The sequence below is a fragment of the Cnephaeus nilssonii genome (assembly GCF_951640355.1).
Source record: "Cnephaeus nilssonii genome assembly, chromosome: 5".
Lineage (NCBI taxonomy): Eukaryota > Metazoa > Chordata > Mammalia > Chiroptera > Vespertilionidae > Cnephaeus > Cnephaeus nilssonii.
In genome coordinates, this window is record NC_137076.1 from 19,939,905 (window position 1) to 19,959,541 (window position 19,637).

At 48.0% G+C, this 19,637-nt stretch overlaps 2 protein-coding genes across 2 annotated transcripts; both read right to left on the reverse strand.

The window, feature by feature from the left end:
- Window positions 1-5,536: 5,536 nt before the first annotated feature.
- LOC307099280 (olfactory receptor 10H1-like) lies at window positions 5,537-6,532 on the reverse strand (the record flags this gene model as incomplete). Its single annotated transcript, XM_079770628.1, has 1 exon — window positions 5,537-6,532. One exon carries the CDS (start codon window positions 6,530-6,532, stop codon window positions 5,537-5,539), a length of 996 nt encoding a protein of 331 aa, XP_079626754.1.
- An 11,381-nt stretch (window positions 6,533-17,913) lies between these two features.
- On the reverse strand, window positions 17,914-18,849 carry LOC307099297 (olfactory receptor 1f45-like; the record flags this gene model as incomplete). Its single annotated transcript, XM_079770649.1, has 1 exon — window positions 17,914-18,849. One exon carries the CDS (start codon window positions 18,847-18,849, stop codon window positions 17,914-17,916), a length of 936 nt encoding a protein of 311 aa, XP_079626775.1.
- Between the last annotated feature and the right edge of the window lie 788 nt (window positions 18,850-19,637).

Genomic DNA, 19,637 nt, shown 5'->3' on the forward strand with positions numbered 1-19,637 from the left:
CCTCTCCAGCCCCCCCCGCCCCCCCCCCCCCCAGCTCCCTGGCTGTTCCTGCAATAAACCAAACGCACTCTGACCTTAGGAGCTTGGCACAAGCTGCTGCTTCGACCCAGAGCAACCTTTCCTTCCTCCAACACGTCCCGAGGTCTGACCTTATATGGCACCTCCTCAGGAAAGCCTTCCCTGGTTTCCCGTGCTCTTTAGCTAATCACAGATCTGGAAACATCTTGAAATATACCGGTTGTCCTGGACAACAGGTAAGAATGCATACTGTATGAATTTGAAAGAACTGACGGCAAAGGCGGCATCTGGATTATTTCTGATGGTGGTTCCCCGTAGTCATCAGAGAAAAACAACGTGTTCTCGTTTGGTTGACCAATGTCAATGCCTTCTGAAGTTTAAATAAACGTTATTTTTACTCCTTTAGTTTGTATCAGTTGTTTTGTAAATGGAAAAACAACCTAAAAGGTTGAATTTAGTGAATATGTGTGGTTTCTGTAAGTGGCAGATTCTGGGCCCCACGGAGTGAGGCAGGGCTGTGAAAAGTGCTGTATTGTATCCTGTCTTTATTTCAAATGTTGATATGTTATTCATCAGGAAAATTTTGCATTCACTTTTATTTTTAAAAATATTTCATTACATGTGACTTATCTTGATCCCTACATTTTTTTGATGGCCCCTTAAATTTGGTAGTCAAGGTGAATGCCTCATTGCCTGACCCCAGATTCCTCCAGACACCCACCCCCCTCAAAAGTCCTTGCATTTCTTTTCTCTCAAAGGACCAATAATTGAAGCCATCCTTAACTTACCTCGTGATGGAAAATAGGAATAAATGCCAAAAGGTCGGTGCAAACAGCCAGGGTTTGGGGGTTACTGACCCTCCACACCACAGCCCAACCCCTCTGCCCACTAGTGTCCGCCAGGACCTCCCCAACCCCCAGAGACCCTATCCTCCTTCCCCTCCATTATTTAGCTTCCACTTTCTGAAGTCCCCCCCCCCCCCCGCCCCCAGCTGTTTGTCATTCTTGCCTAATGGTCCCCTCTGTGCCACATTCTTTGGTTTCCCCAAGGCAGGGCCAGAGCCCAGAGAGGTGATTAAAGGACCTGGAGAGCAGAGCGTGGCTGTTGATGGGGAGATCTCCAGGCTTCAGGGGCCCCACCTGTGCTAATTATAGACCCCTCTCCCCCAGTGTTCCGGTGTGAATTGTTGGAGGCAAGGGCCAGCTTGAGAGATGCAGTTGCCGCCTTCACCTCTCCCGTTCTGCTCTTCCGAAATGTTGACCCTACCCCCTTGCTTGTGGATGAAAGTCCGGTCCCCTCCTCAAGGATGTTTCACCCCCGCCCTCCTCTGTCCCCAGACCAGCTGCCTCTGTTCAACAGCCAGAGGGACCTCTGTGAAGGGAAAATATAAAAGGTCACCCCTCTGCTTATAGCCTTCGGATACAGTACAACCCCTAGTGTGGTCCCTTCGTGCTTCATCTCCGACTCTATGCCCCAGCCCTCTCAGCTCTCCAGCCCCAGTGGTTCCCTGGCTGTTCCTGCAATAAACCAGGCACGCGTGGACCTCAGGAACTTTGCACCTGCTGCTGCTTCTACCTGGAGCCCCTGCTCCTACGCATCTTTAGGTCCGACCTTAGATAGCACCTGCTCAGGAAAGCCTTCCCTGATTTCCCCATGCTGTGTCACCATCTCTACTATCAGCCCTAGTAGCAACTCCTTTCTTTTCTTCACAGCTTTTATCACAATTTATCATATATTCATTAGTGTGATTAGTGGTTTAATATCCACATCTTCCCCTCTCAAATGCAACCACTGAGGTCAGTGGTCATGTGTAATTAGTTCAACATGGTATCCCGCCAGTGGTGTCTATAAAAGTGCCTGGTGCAAAGTAGGTGCTCCATAAATGTTTCCTGAGTGAATACGGTGTCATTTTTGAACCGTTGATATTTGGGGCTGGCTCCTTCTTTGTGGTACAGTCTGTTCTGTGCACTCTAAGATGTTGAGCAACATCTCTGGCCTTGACCCACTAGATATTATAGCACATTTCTCTCTCCTGCAGTTCGAACAGAAACAAAATCGTCTTCAGGAACTTCCAAGTGTGCTCTGGGCAGGGGGAGCACTGGTGAGAACCCCTGGAATATAGGAATGAAGGAAGGCCTGGCCGGTGCACCCCAAGCTACAGCAGTCATGCCTTTTCATGTGTCCCCATCTCGAGAGCACTGATATTTGTGTGTATCGTTCCACCCAGCACCATGGAAACTTTCAAAGACAGGGACTAGCAGCAAGCCCATCCCTGTATCCCAGAACTGGCACAGGATTTGAGACACAGAGGCCCACAAATATTAAATCGATCGAGAAAAGCTGGCACTGATCGAGTGCTCACTGTGTGCCAGCCACTGTCAATTGCCCTGCAGAGAGGATGCTATTTAACTCTCAGAACTGTCCTAAGAAGTGGAGACACGCCCTAACCGGTTAGGCTCAGTGGATAGAGCGTCGGCCTGTGGACTGAAGGGTCCCAGGTTCAATTCCGGTCAAGGGCATGTACCTTGGTTGCAGGCACATCCCCAGTGGGGAGTGTGCAGGAGGCAGCTGATTGATGTTTCTAACTCTCTATCCCTCTCCCTTCCTCTCTGTAAAAAAAATCAATAAAATATATTTAAAAAATAAAAGAAGTGGAGACAATATTATGTAACCCATTTTCATGATGGGAAACTGAAGCTGAAAGATGAATGTGATTTTACCAAGGCCACTTTGCTTCATCACTTAACCACTTCCTATCCCTATCTGCAATTCAGAGCATCTCTCTCTGTCTCTTGAAAAAATTTATCTTTATTGTTGAATGTATTACAGATGTCCCCTTCCTTCCCCAATTGACCCTCCCTCCCCTTTATTCCCCTCCCATCCCCCAGAGCATTTCTCTATCTTTTGAGAGAGCAAGGTCTCCTTTGCATCTGCTGTGGCCATGGTGTTGAGTCCTAGGACCATAGACAGCAGGCTATTCCTGGAGCAGGAGGTTCTAGGAGGAGGGAGACAGGTGAGGAAGCTCAGGCGAAGGAGCGCTTCTCGCTGTGGCGCCCCCTGCGGGACCACAGCCCTCTTCATGAGGTCCCACTTCTGTTGCAAGGATACAAGATGAAAACATCCAAGTAGGTGGGTCCAATTGGTCATTTCCTCAACTCACTCCTCTCCCGCCGGTCCTAAGCTCACCAAGCAAAACGTGAAATTATAATATTACCCTATCTACGGCTTCAACAGCCTGGGGATTAAAAGTGCTTGGGATACTGGAGTGTTTAATTTGAAGAGGGACAGCGGACCCACAAACTCCGCTGCAGGAAGACACTGTGTGAAGTACTGGAATCAGAAAAGATTTACATTGGAAACCTGGCCCTACAAAGTGGGATCTTGGATGAGTCACGTAACGGTTTTGAGCTTCAGGTTTTCCTCTCTCAAATTAAGTGGATGTGAGTTTGTCTGTCCTGATCCTCCATTGGGAGGCCGTAATGAGACCCCGTACGTGCAGCGTTAACGAGAAACATGCTGTATATTCTACAGAGGAAGATGCTTGGGGCTCCCCAGTTTTCACTGAAATTGTTTTCCAAATCCTCCCACTTCATGTTAACACGGGATGTTTTCACTGCTTCACGTTCTAGAGAAAGAATTCAACTTTAGGACAAATGATGAATAGTTGACTTTTCAACTTAAACAGGAATGCACATATTTCCTTTTTTCTAACTGTGGCTAATTTGACCAATTTATTGCTTGGGCATTTAAATTATATTTTGTTATGTACAACAGTATCACCATAAACTTGTGTCTATTACGTATTACTATAAATTGTTATTTTAAAATAAATGTATAAACTTATATTAAGAAACAACTTAAGTTTTCAAGGAAACCTTATTTTTTTAATTGATATTATAGTTGGCATATAACATCGTATAAGTTTAAGGTATGCAATGTGTGGATTTGATACATTTATATATTGCAATATGATTATCACTATAGCATAAACTAACACCTTTATCACCTCACTGTTAGGGTCGACGAAGGAAGAACGCACGAGGCCAACGTGGTGAGGGACTATAAATTTATTAGGTCATCTGGAGACCAGATGGGCTGAGCCCCAAAATAACGCCAGCATCCAGGGACAGGGAGTCAGAGATTTTAAAGGACTCTAGGCAGGCTTTTTCTGGGAGGAGAATTCTCTGGACAGTCCAGATCCTGGGAAGATCCAAAGGGGAGGGGAGAGATAATGGTCTTAGCAAGTGGAATGCAGTCTAAGCAAAAGGAATGTGGTCTAAGCAAAAGGAATGTGGTCTAAGCAAAAGGGAATGTCTGTTGTGAAGTGGCCTAAAGGTCAGCTCCCAGGGGAGGGGTATCGACTCAATTGTTTGACCAAACCAAACAGTCACATAATTATAATTTCTTTTTTTGTGGTGGGAACAATTAAGGTCTAGTCTCTTAGCAACTTTGAAGTTCATAATATAGTATTGCTAATAATCACTATATTGTGCATTAGACCTCCAGGACTTACTCACATGCTGGTTACAAATGTGTACCCTTAAACATCTCCCCATTTCCCACATCCGTCAGCCCCAGGTAACCACCATTTTACTCTGTTTTTTACAAGTAAGGCTTTTTTATGTTCCACATATAAATGATATCATACGTGTATGTGTCATTCTCTTGAATACACACATTTTCAACAAATTATAAATACTGTGTAGTACAGTCGATCTGAAATTCCCCCTCATACCCGTGGGTAGGTCGCATTACACCGGTGTGACCATGGGTACACCTTTATCCCGGGCTCTGCACTCATTATGTGGCTCAACAAAGAGTACCCTCCCCATCCCCCACCCCCGCTGGCCCTGAACTACATCACCCTCTAACACAGCAGGCGATTTCTCATGGTGGAGCTTGGCCCCTTGAACTAAGTGTAGAGACTTTTCTGTCTCTCTGCAGCTGCTCAAGCTTCACACTTAACATGCAGAGGTTTTCTTGACTTTTCCGGTAAGTCTGCTTATTACTGTTTCTAACGGCTACTGCACGGGTCTGTGCAATGCAGAAATTTAGGGTGCTTTGGTCTCTGCTGCTAGAATCTGGCTTAAACTTTTGTAGTCTTACCATACCAATGTTGTAGCCACCTGTTGCTTCCTAGTGGAGGGTGGGGGTCTGACAGACTCCATTTTTCCTTGCCATATAGGTTGATGGTCATGGGAGTAATTAGACCACCCTGGCTTCTGGCAGACAAAGAACAGATTCCAGGTTCAATGCTACCTGACAAAGCATCCTGCAACCGATTGAAATCATTGAATCTGCTTTTCTCTGTTCTCATCTCATACATACTTCTACCCTGAATACATCCTTGATGCTATGTAACCATTTGAATGTTGCCTGCAAGGGTCTTTGCAAAGCTTAAAGCATCAGACAAATATCGGTTATTACGTGTATACGGGGTGCCATTTCTGATGTAGCATAGGTAACCCAACTCACCTGTTCCGAGGAATTCCTCCCAAGTTGTCACATTTTTTTCTGGTTAGAACTTAGGGAAGAAGGTCCTCTTCATGGCGCTCTTCAGCTCCTTGTTCCTGAGGCTGAAGATAATGGGGCTGAGGAAGGGCGTGAGCACTGTGTAGGTGACGCCCATCAGGGTGTCTCCTTCCAGAGACTGGGGACCCTTGGACTTGAGGTAGACCACAGAGGCGAAGCCATAGTGCACGACCACCACAGTGAGGTGGGACGCGCACGTGGAGAAGGCCTTGTGCCGGCCCTCAGCGGAGGGGATCCTCAGGATGGTGGCTATGATGGAGGCGTAGGAGAGGAGGATGAGGAGGCAGCAGCCCAGCAGGGCTGTGATGCACACCAGGCCCACGCCCAGGGCCACGCCTGGCACATTATTTCCGCAGGCCAACTTCAACAGTGGAGGCACATGACAAGCAAAATGGTGGACCTGGTTGGGCCCACAGAAAGTGAGGTGGAAAATTGCCGTTGTCACCACCAACCCCATGACGGAGCCACCAGCCCAGGACCAGGCCACCAGGCAGGCACAGCCACGGGGACTCATGAGCACGTTGTAGCGCAGGGGGTGGCAGATGGCCACGTAGCGGTCATAGCCCATGACCGTGAGCAGGAAGGAGTGGGTGAAGCCAAACGTGAAGGAGAAGAACATCTGGCTGGCACAGGCCACGAAGGCGATGGAGCGGTGGGTGGAGAGCAGGTCGGCCAGCATGCGCGGGACGATGGCGAAGGTGTAGAGGATCTCGGAGGTGGAGAGGGCGCACAGGAAGAGGTACATGGGCGTGTGGAGGCTGCGCTCACTCCAGATGGTGGTCATGATGAGCAGGTTCCCCAGCAGCGTGAACAGGTACATCAGCAGGAACAGCAGGAAGAACATCAGCTGAAGGTGGGGGAAGGTGGAGAAGCCGATGAGGATGAATTCAGACACTGCTGAGAGGTTGGCTCTGGGCATGGAGGCTGTGCCTGAGGGGAGGTGTGACAGGGAGAGGTCAGCTCCTGGATGGAGAAAGGTCATTATCTTCAGGGGCTGCTCTGATCAATGACAGTGGCATTGAATGGGTCCTCTGTGCAGCCTAGGATTCAATCCTCTACTCATCCTAGTGAGGAAGGTGCTGTCTTTATGACCACCACTTTAGGTATCTAGAGCATACTCATTGGGAATATTGGGGTGCAGAGTCTAATTTTTTTAGGCGAAGCTGTTAAAATGGCAGAGATAAGACTTGAACCCATGGCTGGCTGTCTCCAAGGACTATGCCTCTAAGTTTCCTCCTAAAATGAAAATGTTCCTCCAGAGCAGCTATTTCTGCTCTGCCCTCCTGCCCCCTCCCGATAAATCCCTGTTCTTCTCACAGCTTCAGATACCGTGAGCCATCCCTACCCCATAAGGACAACTCCTTGGACCAGTGCGCATCTCCGACTTAATATGAATCAATCAGATTCTTTCTCCAGAGGTGTCCATGCCGGAAATCAGAGGCAGGGGACTGTGTGGGAATAACGTTCTGGTTTTCTCCAACTCCCATGAGCCATGTCAGGACGTTCTGAGGCAATGCAATTAGCCATTAGACAAAGGAACGTGGGAGTTGGCCAACATGAGTTAGAATCCCTGCTCTGCCTCTTGTATAAACCTGAGAGAGTTTCTTCACCTCTCGGTACCTCCATTTGCCCGTATCTACCTCAAACAGCCTTCGTGAGAAGTAAATGAGCTATCCTTGCAATGTGACCTAGCACACAGTCGGCGCTACCTATGATAATTAAAACAGTGCACTAGGTGAGCAAAGGTACATTAGTCCACGCTCAGTAAATAACACCGATTTAATGAGATCAGTGTTTCTTTATGAAGAACTTACCTATTGTTAAATGATCTTATTTTATTAGGCCATGTAAAGTTTGAAAGGCAGTGAACCACTCATCTCCTTTCTGACTCTATGGATTTGCCTGTTCTAGTCATTTCACATAAATGGGATCACACGATGTGGGCCTTTTGGGGTCTGGCTTCTCTCACTCAGCATGTTTTTAAGGTGCATCCATGTTGTAGCGTGTGTCAGTGTTTTATTCCTTTCCATGGCCAAACAATATGTATTGTGTGGATGGACCACATTTTGTTTGCCCATTCACAAGTTGATGGATATCTGAGCTGTTTCCATTTCTTCACTATTGTGAATAGTGCTGCTTGAACACTCATGTAGCAGCTTAAAGCACACCAGTGATTGCCAGGGGCTGGGGGGATGGGAGAATGCGGAGGGACTGCCAGTGGGTATGGTGTTTCCTTTTGGGATGGCAAAAAGTTCTGGAATTAGACATAGGTGGTGGTTGCACATCATCATGAATGTATTTATTGCCACCAAATTGTACTATAAAATGGCCGAAATGGTAATTTTCTCTTATGTGTATTTCACCACAACAAAAATAGGAAAAAGAAGACAGTAAATGCCTCTTACGTGGGCTTAGATCCTTGATCAAGCCCTGAGAGGTTGATACCGACACACGAAGGAGGGACCAGACACTTTGGTGGCTGGAGGCTGCATTCGCCAAACATCTCTGGTTTCCAGAATTTCTTGGATTCCCTCTCCTGGAATCACTTGCATCCTTTCTCTACTTCTGGGTCAGCGCCTGCCTGTAGGGTCCCCAGAACAGTGGCCCCAACAGCCCTGCTCAGTCCTGTCACTCTGAGATCTTACAGGGATGAGTCAAAGTCAGTGACTTGGAAACAAGAGTCTCCAATGGGCGAGACCAGGGTCGTTGGGCTGTGCTCACAAGCCTCCATGCTCTCCAATGTCTAGATGAGGTTTCTCACCTGTGGAACTCTTGGCACTTGGGGCCACATCATTCTTTGCTATGAAGTATATGGGCAGCGGGGGGGGGGGGGGGGGGATTCCCATGCACTGTAAGGTGATTAGCAGCATCCCTGGCTTCTACCAGCTGGATGCCAGTAGCCCCTGCTCAGTCATGACAACCAAAAATGTCTCCAGACATTGCCAATGTCCCCGTGGGGGGCAAAGTCTCCCGAGTTGACAGGCTCTAGAGAGAGCAGGTGCAATCCTTTGGCAGGCTCCCTCTGCCCAGAGCCCGGTTCCTTCCCGTCTCCACCTGCAAATTCCTGTTTATTTTTTAAGATTCAGCTTAAATGTCACCTCCTCTGAATACTCTCTTCACAAAGCAGATTTGGTCCCTCATTCCTGGGTGCTTCCAAAACAACAATCCCTGAGTGAGTATAAAAATCCTTGCTCCTACCTGTCATGACCCTCATCATAATGAGTCCTGTTGGAGACGCAACTGTCTCTGGCCCTGGATTTTGATGTGTCCTATTGCGACCGCAGAACCAGCTTGAACTTGTCCTATCCAGCTTCTAACAAGACCCAGAACCAAAGTGTGGGAGCAACACGTGTGAACACCACTCACGAGTAACACTTGTGAGCACTTAACGGCTCGCCCCACAGAAACAAAGGACCGGACGTGACCGGAACCTGACCCCCCAAACCCTTTCAGAGGTGAGGGGTCCGTTGTCCAGGAAGATCTGGTGCTGAAACCCCTTGAATCTTGTCCCGCACGCTGGATCTGGGAGACAGGTTTGAGCCTGGCCTCCTGTCCCCTGGCCGGCTGAACTCACAAATGAAAGCGCTTTCTTTTCTCCAAGCCAGGGCCATCGTATTGGCTTCCGTGTGCTTCAGGCAGCGACCCCTCGCTCGGTAATACTACGGACCAGGCACCTGTGCTCATGCATTTCTTATTACATGTTTACCGCGACGTGATGGAGCACGGGCCGTGACCCCTGGTTACAGCCGTGGCCGCTGAATCCCACAGAAGACACATCCCTTGCGCGGGGACCACAGCTCCAGGTCTGAACCTACATCTGATTGACCCTAAAGCCTATCTTTTCCTAATTCTCTTTACACTCACCCTGACTGATGGCTGCTCGTGTCAGCGGCCACTTCCAGGACCAGGGACATGTCGGCTTCACCATGCACACACTCCCTCCTCCTCAATTAAGATCCCCCAAACCCCATCCGTGAGGAAAGAAAGGGTGGGGGGAACTGTGAGAGGACAAGAGCCGGCCACCCCCAGGAGGAGGCCCAGAACTGCATGTGCCACCTGGTGAGCTGATGGGGATGCAGAACGCAGCTAAGAGAGCTGCTCGTTCGTTCTGGAAAAGGTCAAACTGTGGAGACAGCAAAAAGATCAGTGGCTGCAGGGCTCAGAGGGAGAGGGGAGGGGATGGACAGTGGAACTCGGGGCCTTTGTTCTGTGTGACACTGTCCTGGGGGACACATGACATTGTGCGTTTGTCAGGACTCATAGGATGTGCAGCGGCAAGAATGAACCTAAAGGTGAACTGGGGGCGTTAGTTAATGATCATGTGTCAATAAGCCAGTCGGAGTAAGATAAATATCAAATGATCTCACTCATATGTGGGATATAATGATCAATATAGTTTGATGAACAAGAATAGATCCAGAGACAAATGGTAGGGGAGGGGGGTTAGAGAGCAACCAAAGGACTTGCATGCATGCATATTAGCATAACCAATGGACACAGACACTGGGGCGGTGGGGGCTGGCCCGGGGTGGGAATGGCTGGCTGGTGGGGGGCGGGGGGGGGCAATTGGGGAAGAAGGAGACATATGTAAAACTTTAGACAATTAAAAGAAAGAAAGAAAGAAAGAAAGAAAGAAAGAAAGAAAGAAAGAAAGAAAGAAAGAATACATTTCATTTTCAAATTTGAAAAAAAACATAATCATGTGTCAATATTGGTTCAGCAGCTGTAACGCAGGTACCTCACTAATGCAGGATGTTCACGAAGGGAACTTTGCGGGGAGAAAGGCAGGCTATAGGCATTCTCTGTGCTGTCTGCTCAATTTTCTGTAAACTAAAGCGGCTCTAAAATGTAAAGCCATAGTGCCATGATGGGGGGGTGTCCAGGACATCAGAGAGGGCAGTTAACGCCCTGGCATGGATCCACCAGAACACCTAGTGGTTCCTCTGTAAGAAAGCTGAGCAGAGAGTGAGCGAGCTGGGAGACCCGGCTGCCTGGAACTTAGAGGGACCCCCGGCAGTGAGGCCAATCCCCACCCACAGACTCGGGGGCCACACGTTCCGTGGACAAGTCCTGCCCACACATACCCCTCGGGCAGTTTCCCGACTCCCGCATCAGGGATATTTGGGGCTGGATCATTCTTTATGGTGGGGCCGTCCCATCCATTGCAGGATGTTGCACAGCATCCCTGGCACCAGGAGCATCTCTCAAGTGTGATCATCAAAAGCATCTTCAGCCCTGGCCAGGTGGCTCCGTTGGAGCATCGTCCCATACACCAAAAGGTTGCAGGCTCGGTTTTCGGTCAGGGCACGTACCTAGGTTTCCGGTTCGATCCCTGGTCAGGACGTGTATGGGAGGCTCGATGTTTTTCTCTCACACTGATGTTTCTCTCTCTCTTTCTCTCTCCCTCTCTCTCAAATCAACAAAGAAACATATCCTCCAGTTAGGGTTTTAAAAAAAACACCTTCACACATTGCCAAATGTCCCCTGGTAGGGTGGGGGTGCAGAACTGCCCCTGGTTGAGACCCGTGGGCTAGGTCTGTCTTGTCTCTCGGTCCTACTTGCCTTGCCTGTCTGCCCTGGTCTGGCAGTCTCTTCTTTTTTAAAAAATATATTTTATTGATTTTTTTTTACAGAGAGGAAGAGAGAGGGATAGAGAATTAGAAACATCAGTCAGCTGCCTCCTGCAACCAGGGTACATGCCCTTGACCGGGATCGAACCCGGGACCTTTCAGTCCGCAGGCCAGCGCTCTATCCACTGAGCCAAACCGGTATCAGCTGGCAGGCTATTCTTAACGAGCTGTTTCATTTCCCTCTGGGTTCTCCTTCCCCTTTCAGCCACCTCCGCCCTCCACTTCTCTCCCTCTTTTCATCCTTAACTCCTTTCCATGATCCCACCCGTTCCTCCCTCCCCCATACTCCACACCCCTGGGAGGTAGCCGGAGTCCCTCAATCCTGAATCCTCTTGTCTCCCTCTTTCTCCCCGTCCCAGTGCTTCCACCATTGGTTTCTGGCCAGGACCCAGAGGAGAGAGGTCTGCTGGGTACCTTGGAGTGGCAGCTCTTCTCTCGGCACCTGACTTTCCTCACCTGTCCAGTGAACCTTCCAGAGATCATCATCATCACATGGCCTTGAAGCTAGGAAGTGGCGCCCTGCCTGCTGCCCGCCTCCCCCATGTCCCCCACAGACTCAACTTGTACGAGGAGCTTTATAAACAGGGGGCTTCTCTGAGTCCGGGGTAGATGCTGGGTTCCTAGGTGTCTCCTGCTCAGGTGAAAGGGAAGGAAGGTGGCTTACCTGGGGCTCCAGGCCCTGCACCTGCTTCTGCCTCACCCCAGCGGAAGGCCCTAGCGTGGCATTGCCCTGCGGGTGAGGGCTGTACAGGTGAGGCTGGCTGCAAGGTGAGGAGCCTGCTGCCCTGAGCATGCCAGCTGGGCAGGGGCTTATCTGAGCCTCGCCACCTCTGCTCCTGCCCTCTGCCTCCTCTCACTCTGGTCCTTACTGCCTCTGCTTCTGCTGCCAGGGAGGCTGGGGCCCCTGGGGATCCTGCAAGGGAGAGGGCAGCCTCGAGGGGACAGTGTCCTCTCTGTCCCTCCCTCCCTGCCTGCTAGGGGCGAGTCAATTAACTGAGCTTCTCGGGGGCTGAGCAGAGCCCAGTGCTCTGCAAATTTGGGATTTGGGGCCCTGGCTGCTGACTTGGGCAGGAGAGCAGCCTGCCTTTGCCCAGGGGGCCGAGGAGGTTGCCTGACATGGCCCTCTACCTCATCCGGCCCCATCCAGGTCATTTGCCCAATTAAATGTCTTTTTAAATATTTGAAAAATCAACAACATGTAAATATTTGTTTCTTTTTATTAAGTCATTGAAACACCACAAGTAAGGCTAAAAGTTATGCAATGACCAGCCATGCGATCCTGCTAACAAATTTGATGGACATCTTTCCGACTGTACGAGGCATATGAACAAACACAAGCCCATAAAATGAGTTCTGATGTGGGGTTTTGTTGTACTTTCGTTTTGTTTTTGAGGTAAAATTCATGTACCATAAAATGAACAGGTCAGTGGCATTTAGTACCTTCACGGTGTTGTGCAACCATCACCTCTATCTGGTTCCAGAACATTTCCATCACCCCAAAAGGAGACCCTGACCCATGAGTAGTCACTCCCCATTCCCCCACCCACAGCCCCTGGAAACCACTGACTGACCTGCCTTTTGTCTCTATGGACTTGCAAGTTCGGTTTTGAACTTTTCACATAAGCAGAATCATACAATAGTGGTCTTTGGAGTCCGGCTCCTTTCACTCAGCATAATGTGTTTGAGATTCATCCATCTCCTAGCATGTGTCTGTGCTTCATTCCTTTTGATGGCCGAGTAATAGTCCATTGTGTAGATGGACCACATTTTGTTTATCCACTCACCATGGGTTGTTTCCACCTTTTGGTTATTGTTAATAGTATTGCTGTGAATATTTGTGTACAAGGATTTGTTTGAATTCTTTTCAATTATTTTTTAATTGATTTTAAAGAGAAGAAGGGAAAGAGAGAGAGAGAGAGAGAGAGAGAGAGAAACATCGATGTGAGAGAAACATTCATCAGTTGCCTCCCGTACATGCCCCAACTGAGGATCAAACCCACAACCTTTTAGTGTACGGGCCGATGCTCCAACCAACTGAACCACACGGGCCAGGTTCTTTTCAGTCCTTTCGAGTGGAATTGCTGGGTCATATGGTAATTTTATGTTTCCACTAGCGTTCCCGTTGCAGGAAGAATCCTGCAATAGGGTTTCCTGCTGCACTCTACCCCGACCTGCCTGCTCTCCTCCCTTCTCTCCCACCCCGCCTTCTCTGCCAGCCCGCCTGCTTTTCTCCCTTCTCCACCAGCCCACCTGCTCTCCTTCCTTCTCCCCCGGCCCCGCCTCCGCTCCTCCCTTCTCCTCCCCACCCCCCCCAGCTTGCTTGCTTCTCCGCAGCTTTGCTCCCTTCTGCAGCTCTTGGCTTCTTTCTACGCTGTCTTGATATGTAAATTAACCGCCATCTTGGTTGGGGTAATTTGCATACTCGTCTGATTGGTTGGTGGGCGTGGCTTGGCTGGTGGGCGTGGCTTGGTGTGGTCAATTTGCCTATTTTTCTATTATTAGGTAGGATACTGTGTGTTTTAACACAGGTATGATTGTCCTCTAGGTACTTCTTTATAACTTGGCTTTTCCCTCCGTTAGTTTGTAGATTTCTCAGCCTGGGGCTGGATCATCTTTGTGGTGGGTGCCGGTCGGGACATTGCAGGAAGTTTAACAGCATCTGTGTACAATTAACTGAGCTTCTCTAGATGGCAGTAGCCCCCCTACCCCAGCCATGAAGAAAATGTGTCCAGACATCGCCAAATGTGCCCACAGAGGCAAAATCACCCCTAGGTGAGAGGCACTGCTACAGAACCACCTTACTTTTATAAAATTAGTTTAATATTCAATTTTATGAATATATGCAGTGCATACTTAACTGATAGACACCTCGGTTGCTTCCAATTTTCCACCATTATTAGGAGGAATGCAATGCATCTCCTTGTCCGTCTTTTACTACATAAGGCACTAACTGATTCAAATAAAGTTAAGTAATGAGATGATCAGGTCACAGGAAACATGATTCTTAAATTTAAGACGAATTGCCAAATTAAGCTCCCAAATGGCTGAGCTGAGCCACACCCCCAGCAGCCGTGTGTCAGAGGGTATATTTCCCACACCCTCACTAACGCTGCCAGTGTGAAACTTAATTTGGCCAAGTGTCCCTTTGTCACTTTCATTGCATTTCCCTAATTACTGGTGGAATTGAACATCTCCACTCTGTGTAAGCCATATGGGTTTTCTCTTTCTGATATGTCTATTCAAAGCCTTTCTCACTTTCCTATTCGATTGTTTTGTTCTTATTAATTTGCAGGCATTTAAAAAAGATTTTAGAAGAGATCCCAAATACTAATTTAGCCTACCAATCTTTTCCTTTGCCTTCTGTTTCTTGTGCCTTAATAGTGTTTCTGTCAGACACATTCTCCTTGGCCTGGCCCGTGTGGCTCAGTGATTGAGCATCGACCTATGAACCAGGAGGTCAGGATTCGATTTCCAGTCAGGGCACATGCCTGGGTTGTGGGGGCGTGTAGCAGCAGCCAATCAATGATTCTCTCTCATCATTGATGCTTCTATCCCTCTCTCCCCCTCTCCCTTCCTCTCTGAAATATCCTATATAATAAAACCCTAATATGCAAATCAACCGAACGGCAGAATGACCGGTCTCTATGACACGCACTGACCACCAGGGAACAGACGCTCAATACAGGAGCTGCCCCCGGGGGGTCAGTGCGCTCCCACAGGGGGACCACCACTCAGACAGAAGCCGGGCTCATGGCTGGCGAGTGCAGAGCTCCCACCTCTGGCAGCGCTAAGGTCCCCTCGGAGGATGTCCACTGAGGGGTCCCAGACTGCGAGAGGGCACAGGCCAGGCTGAGGGACCCTCCCCCAGTGCCTGAATGTTGTGCACCAGGCCTTTAGTATATCTATACTAATAAAAGCCTAAGTGGTCCTCGCACCCTCACGTGATGCCTTAAGTCAACACAAGATGGCCATCACAAGATGGCTGCCACAAAATGGCCTCCACAAAGATGGCCACCACAAAATGGCCAGCAAGGGAGGGCAGTTGGGGGCAATCAGGCCAATAGGGGAAGAGTTAGGCATCAATCAGGCTGTTAGAGGAGCGATTAGGGGGCGATCAGGCTGGCAGGCAGAAGTGGTTAGGGGCAATCAGGCAAGCAGGCAGTCAAGTGGTTAGGAACCAGCAGTCCCAGATTGTGAGAGGGATGTCCGACTGCCAGTTGGATCGGGCCTAAACTGGCAATCAGACATCCCCCGAGGAGTCCCAGATTGGAGAGGGTGCAGGCCATGCTGAGGGACACCCTCCTATGCACAAATTTCGTGCACCAGGCCTCTAGTATATACAGTATATGATAGAAACATTCTTCTTGGTTTCTTCTAATGCTTTTTATAGTATAGATTTAGGGGTGAAAAACTACAACATGGGGATCTGCTGGCTGTTTTTATAAAGTATTATTGGAATGCAGTCATGCCCATTAATTGACATCATAATTGTTTTTGTGCTACAGTGGCAGAGTTGAGTAGTTGTGACAGAGATATGAGGCCTACAGTGTCAAAAATACTTACCATTTATCCATTTGTAAAAAAAAGAAAAAAAAAAGTTTGCCAGCTCTTAAACTTTAACTTACCAAGAAATATTGTGCAGGCATTTCAGGTTGAGTTTTAACTTTCTTAAAGACTTTTTTTTTTTTTTTTTAGAGTAGTTTTAGGTTCACAGCAAAATTGAGAGCAAAGTGCAGAAATTTCCTATATCCCTTCCCCCACCCCCACCACCATATGCACAGCGTCTCCCATTATCAACACACACCCCTCAGTGATTGATATATTTGTTACAGTTGAACCTACATTGACACATCATCATCACCCAAAGTCCATAGTTCCCATTATGAGTCACTCTTGATGTTGTGCTGTCTATGGGTTTTGACAACTATATAATGAGATGTGTCTATCATTATAGTTTTATAGAGTATTTTCGCTGCCCTAAAAATCCTCCCTCTCCCCTAACCACTGGCAACCATTGATCTTTTTATTGTCTCCATAGTTCTGCCTTTTCTAGATTGCCATATAGTTGAAATCATACGGTAGGTAGCCTTTTCAGATGGGCTTCTTTCACTTATTAATATGCAATTAAGGTTCCTTGATGTCTTTTTATGGCTTGACAGCGCCTTTCTTTTTAGCATTGAATAAATTCCATCATGTAGTGTACTACACTTTATCCATTCACCTACCGAAGGTCATTTTGGTTACTTCAAGTTTTAATAATTATGAATAAAGCTGCTACAAACATCCATGTGCAGGTTTTTGTGTGAACCTACGTTTTTAACTACTTTGGGTAAATACCAAGGACCACGGTTGCTGGATCGTATGATGACATTATTTTTGTCTTTTTAAGGCACCACCAGATGGTCTTCCAGTGTAGCTGTACCATTTTGCATCCCCACCAGCAACGGATCAAAGTTCCTGTTGCTCCACATCCTCACCAGCATTTGGTGTTCTCAGTGTTCTGGATTTCAGCCATTCTAATAGATGTGTAGTGGTAAACACATTCTTAATGACTAACTGTCCCAATATGATTCACTAAATAGGCCACTGATTTGAAATGTGACCTGTTTTAAAATAATAATAAGTTTATTTATACACTAGAGGCCGAGTGCACAGATTCGTGCACTGGTGAGGTCCCTCGGTCTGGCCTGCACCCTCTTGCAATCTAGGACCCCTCAGGGGATGTTGGAGAGCTGGTTTCAGCCTGATCCCTGCAAGCCAGGTGGAGGGACCCTGCCAGTGCATGATCAGGGCCAGGGAGGGACCAGGGGAGGGCTCTAGGGCGTGTCCAGCTCATTTTGCCCAGTTCCAATTGGCTGGACCCCAGCAGCAAGCTAACCTACCGGTCAGAGCATCTGCCCCCTGGTGGTCAGAGCACGTCATAGCGACTGGTCAACCGGTCGACTGTCTGCCCCCTGGTGGTCAGTGTATGTCATAGCGAGCGGTTGAGTGGCCTTAGCATTTCTTTAGCATATTACGCTTTGATTGGTTGAACGGACAACCAGACACTTAGCATATTAGGCTTTTATTATATAGGATATATATATATATATATATATATATATATATATATATATATGATATTTTTCAGCCATAAAAAAGGAGGATATCCTGCCATTTGCAATAACTTGGATGGACCTTGAGCACATTATGCTAAGTGAGATAAGTCAGAGGAAGACAAGTAGTGTATGATACCACTTATATGTGAACTCTAAAAAAATCAAACTCATGAAAAAACAGAATGGTGGTTACTAGGAGATGGGGTTGGGAAGACAAGATTGATGTTTAAGGATGTTTACATGAGTGGTAAATAAGCCATAGAGATCTAATGCACAGTATAATGAATACATACAACAATACTGTACTACAATCATCAAACTAGCTAAGAGAATAAATCTTAATTATCTCAACCACTAAAAAGAGAGGATAATTATGTAATGTGACAAGTACTAAGTATCGCTACAATGGCAATCATATTACAAGGTATATCTCAAATTAACACACATTGTACACCTTAAACATACACAATGTAATATGTCAAATATATACAAAATGTATTAAAAATAAAGAACTTACATGAATAATAACTTTGTTTCTACCTTTAGAAAAGAAAAAGAAAAAGAAATGCCACCCTGAGTTCTAACACTGGGAAGCATTAGTTCACTTGCAGAGCAATTGGGTACAAGAAGAGCGTTCACAGAGGCTTAGCCAAGTGGTTGAGGCTGAGAAGTTTCCTGAGGGCACCCCTCAGATCGCGGTTCCGCAGGCTGTAGATGAAGGGGTTCAGCATGGGGGTCACCATGGTGTACATCACTGTGGCCGCCATGTCCCCGTGGGTGGTGTGTGTGGAGGCAGGGTTGAAGTAGACCCCAATGATAGTCCCGTAGAAGAGAGAGACGACACAAAGGTGAGAGCCACAGGTGGAGAACGCTTTCCACTTCCCCCGGGCCGAGGGCACCTTCCACACAGCCACAGCGATGGGAGTGTAAGAGGCCATGATGCACACAAAAGGCACCAGAACCCCGGAACCCCCAAGCACCAACATCAGCATCTCGTTGACGTGCGTGTCAGAGCAGGAGAGCTTGATTAAGGCATTAATGTCACAGAAGAAGTGTGGGATCCTACTGGTGTAAAAGGACAACCGGGTCATCAGAATAGTGTGGACCATGGAGATGACGTTGGCCAAGATCCAGGGCACGGCCACCAGCAAGGCACACCGCAGCATGCTCATGATTGTCAGGTAGTGCAGCGGGCGGCAGATGGCCAGGTAGCGGTCATAAGCCATGGCCGAGAGGAGGATGCTGTCGGCTGCCCCAAAGGCGATGAAGAAATACATCTGGACCAGGCACGCGGAGGAGGAGATGGTGGTGAGCCCGCGCAGGTGGTTCAGCAGCATCTTGGGGATGGTGGTGGAGGTGAAGCAGACGTCGAGGAGAGATAAGTTGCTGAGGAAGAAGTACATGGGGCTGTGCAGGTGAGGGTCTGAGACGATGGCCAGGATGGTGAGCAGGTTCCCCAGGCAACCAATCAGATACAGGCTGCAGGAGAGCCCCAAGAGCACCTGCTGCTGCCGGGGCTGCTCAGAAAGGCCGAGGAGGACGAACTCAGAGACCTGGGTCTGGTTGGCCATGTCCAGGCAGTTCTACAACCAGAAGCAAGGGCGTCAGCGTGGGGGACGCCGGGGAGGAACCCAGTCACCCATGCCTGCCTTTCCCACTCCTCTTTCCAGGTGCATCTCAACTCCTCTGAGCCTCAGTTCCCTCGTTTCTTACATGGGATTAATAATGCTCTTATATATGTATTTTATTGATTTGAGAGAGGAAGGGAGAGGGGAGAGAGAAATAGAAACCTCAATGATGAGCGAGAATCATTTATCAGCTGTCTCCTGCAGGACCCCTACTGGGGACCAAGCTCGCAATCCAAGCATGTGCCCTTGACGGGAACCCTTCAGTCCACAGGTCATCTCCCACCTGGTGATCATTTCTCAGTGTGCACATATATGAAATGATTATGTTGCACACCTGAAATTAATATAAGTTGTATGTCAATTATGCCTTAATTTTTTAAAAAAAGGCTTAGTGTTTAAGAATAAAGTCCAGATGCATCCTGTTTGAATGCCATTCCTGACACATTAGCTGTGTGAGTGAATGACAGACAAGCCCAAAGCCTCAAGTCTCCCTAGAGAATTAAATCAGACAATGAGTGTGGAAATCTTTAAAAGGATGCTCTCTTTAAAACACATACTTTTTAATTGATTCAGAGAGGGAGAGAGAGATAGAAACATCAATGATGAGAAAGAATCATTGAATCACTGCCTCCTGCACACACCCCACTGGGGACGGAGCCTGCAATCTGGCTTGTGCCCTGACTGGGAATCCAAACGTGATTTATAGGTCAACAACCACTGAGAGACACTGG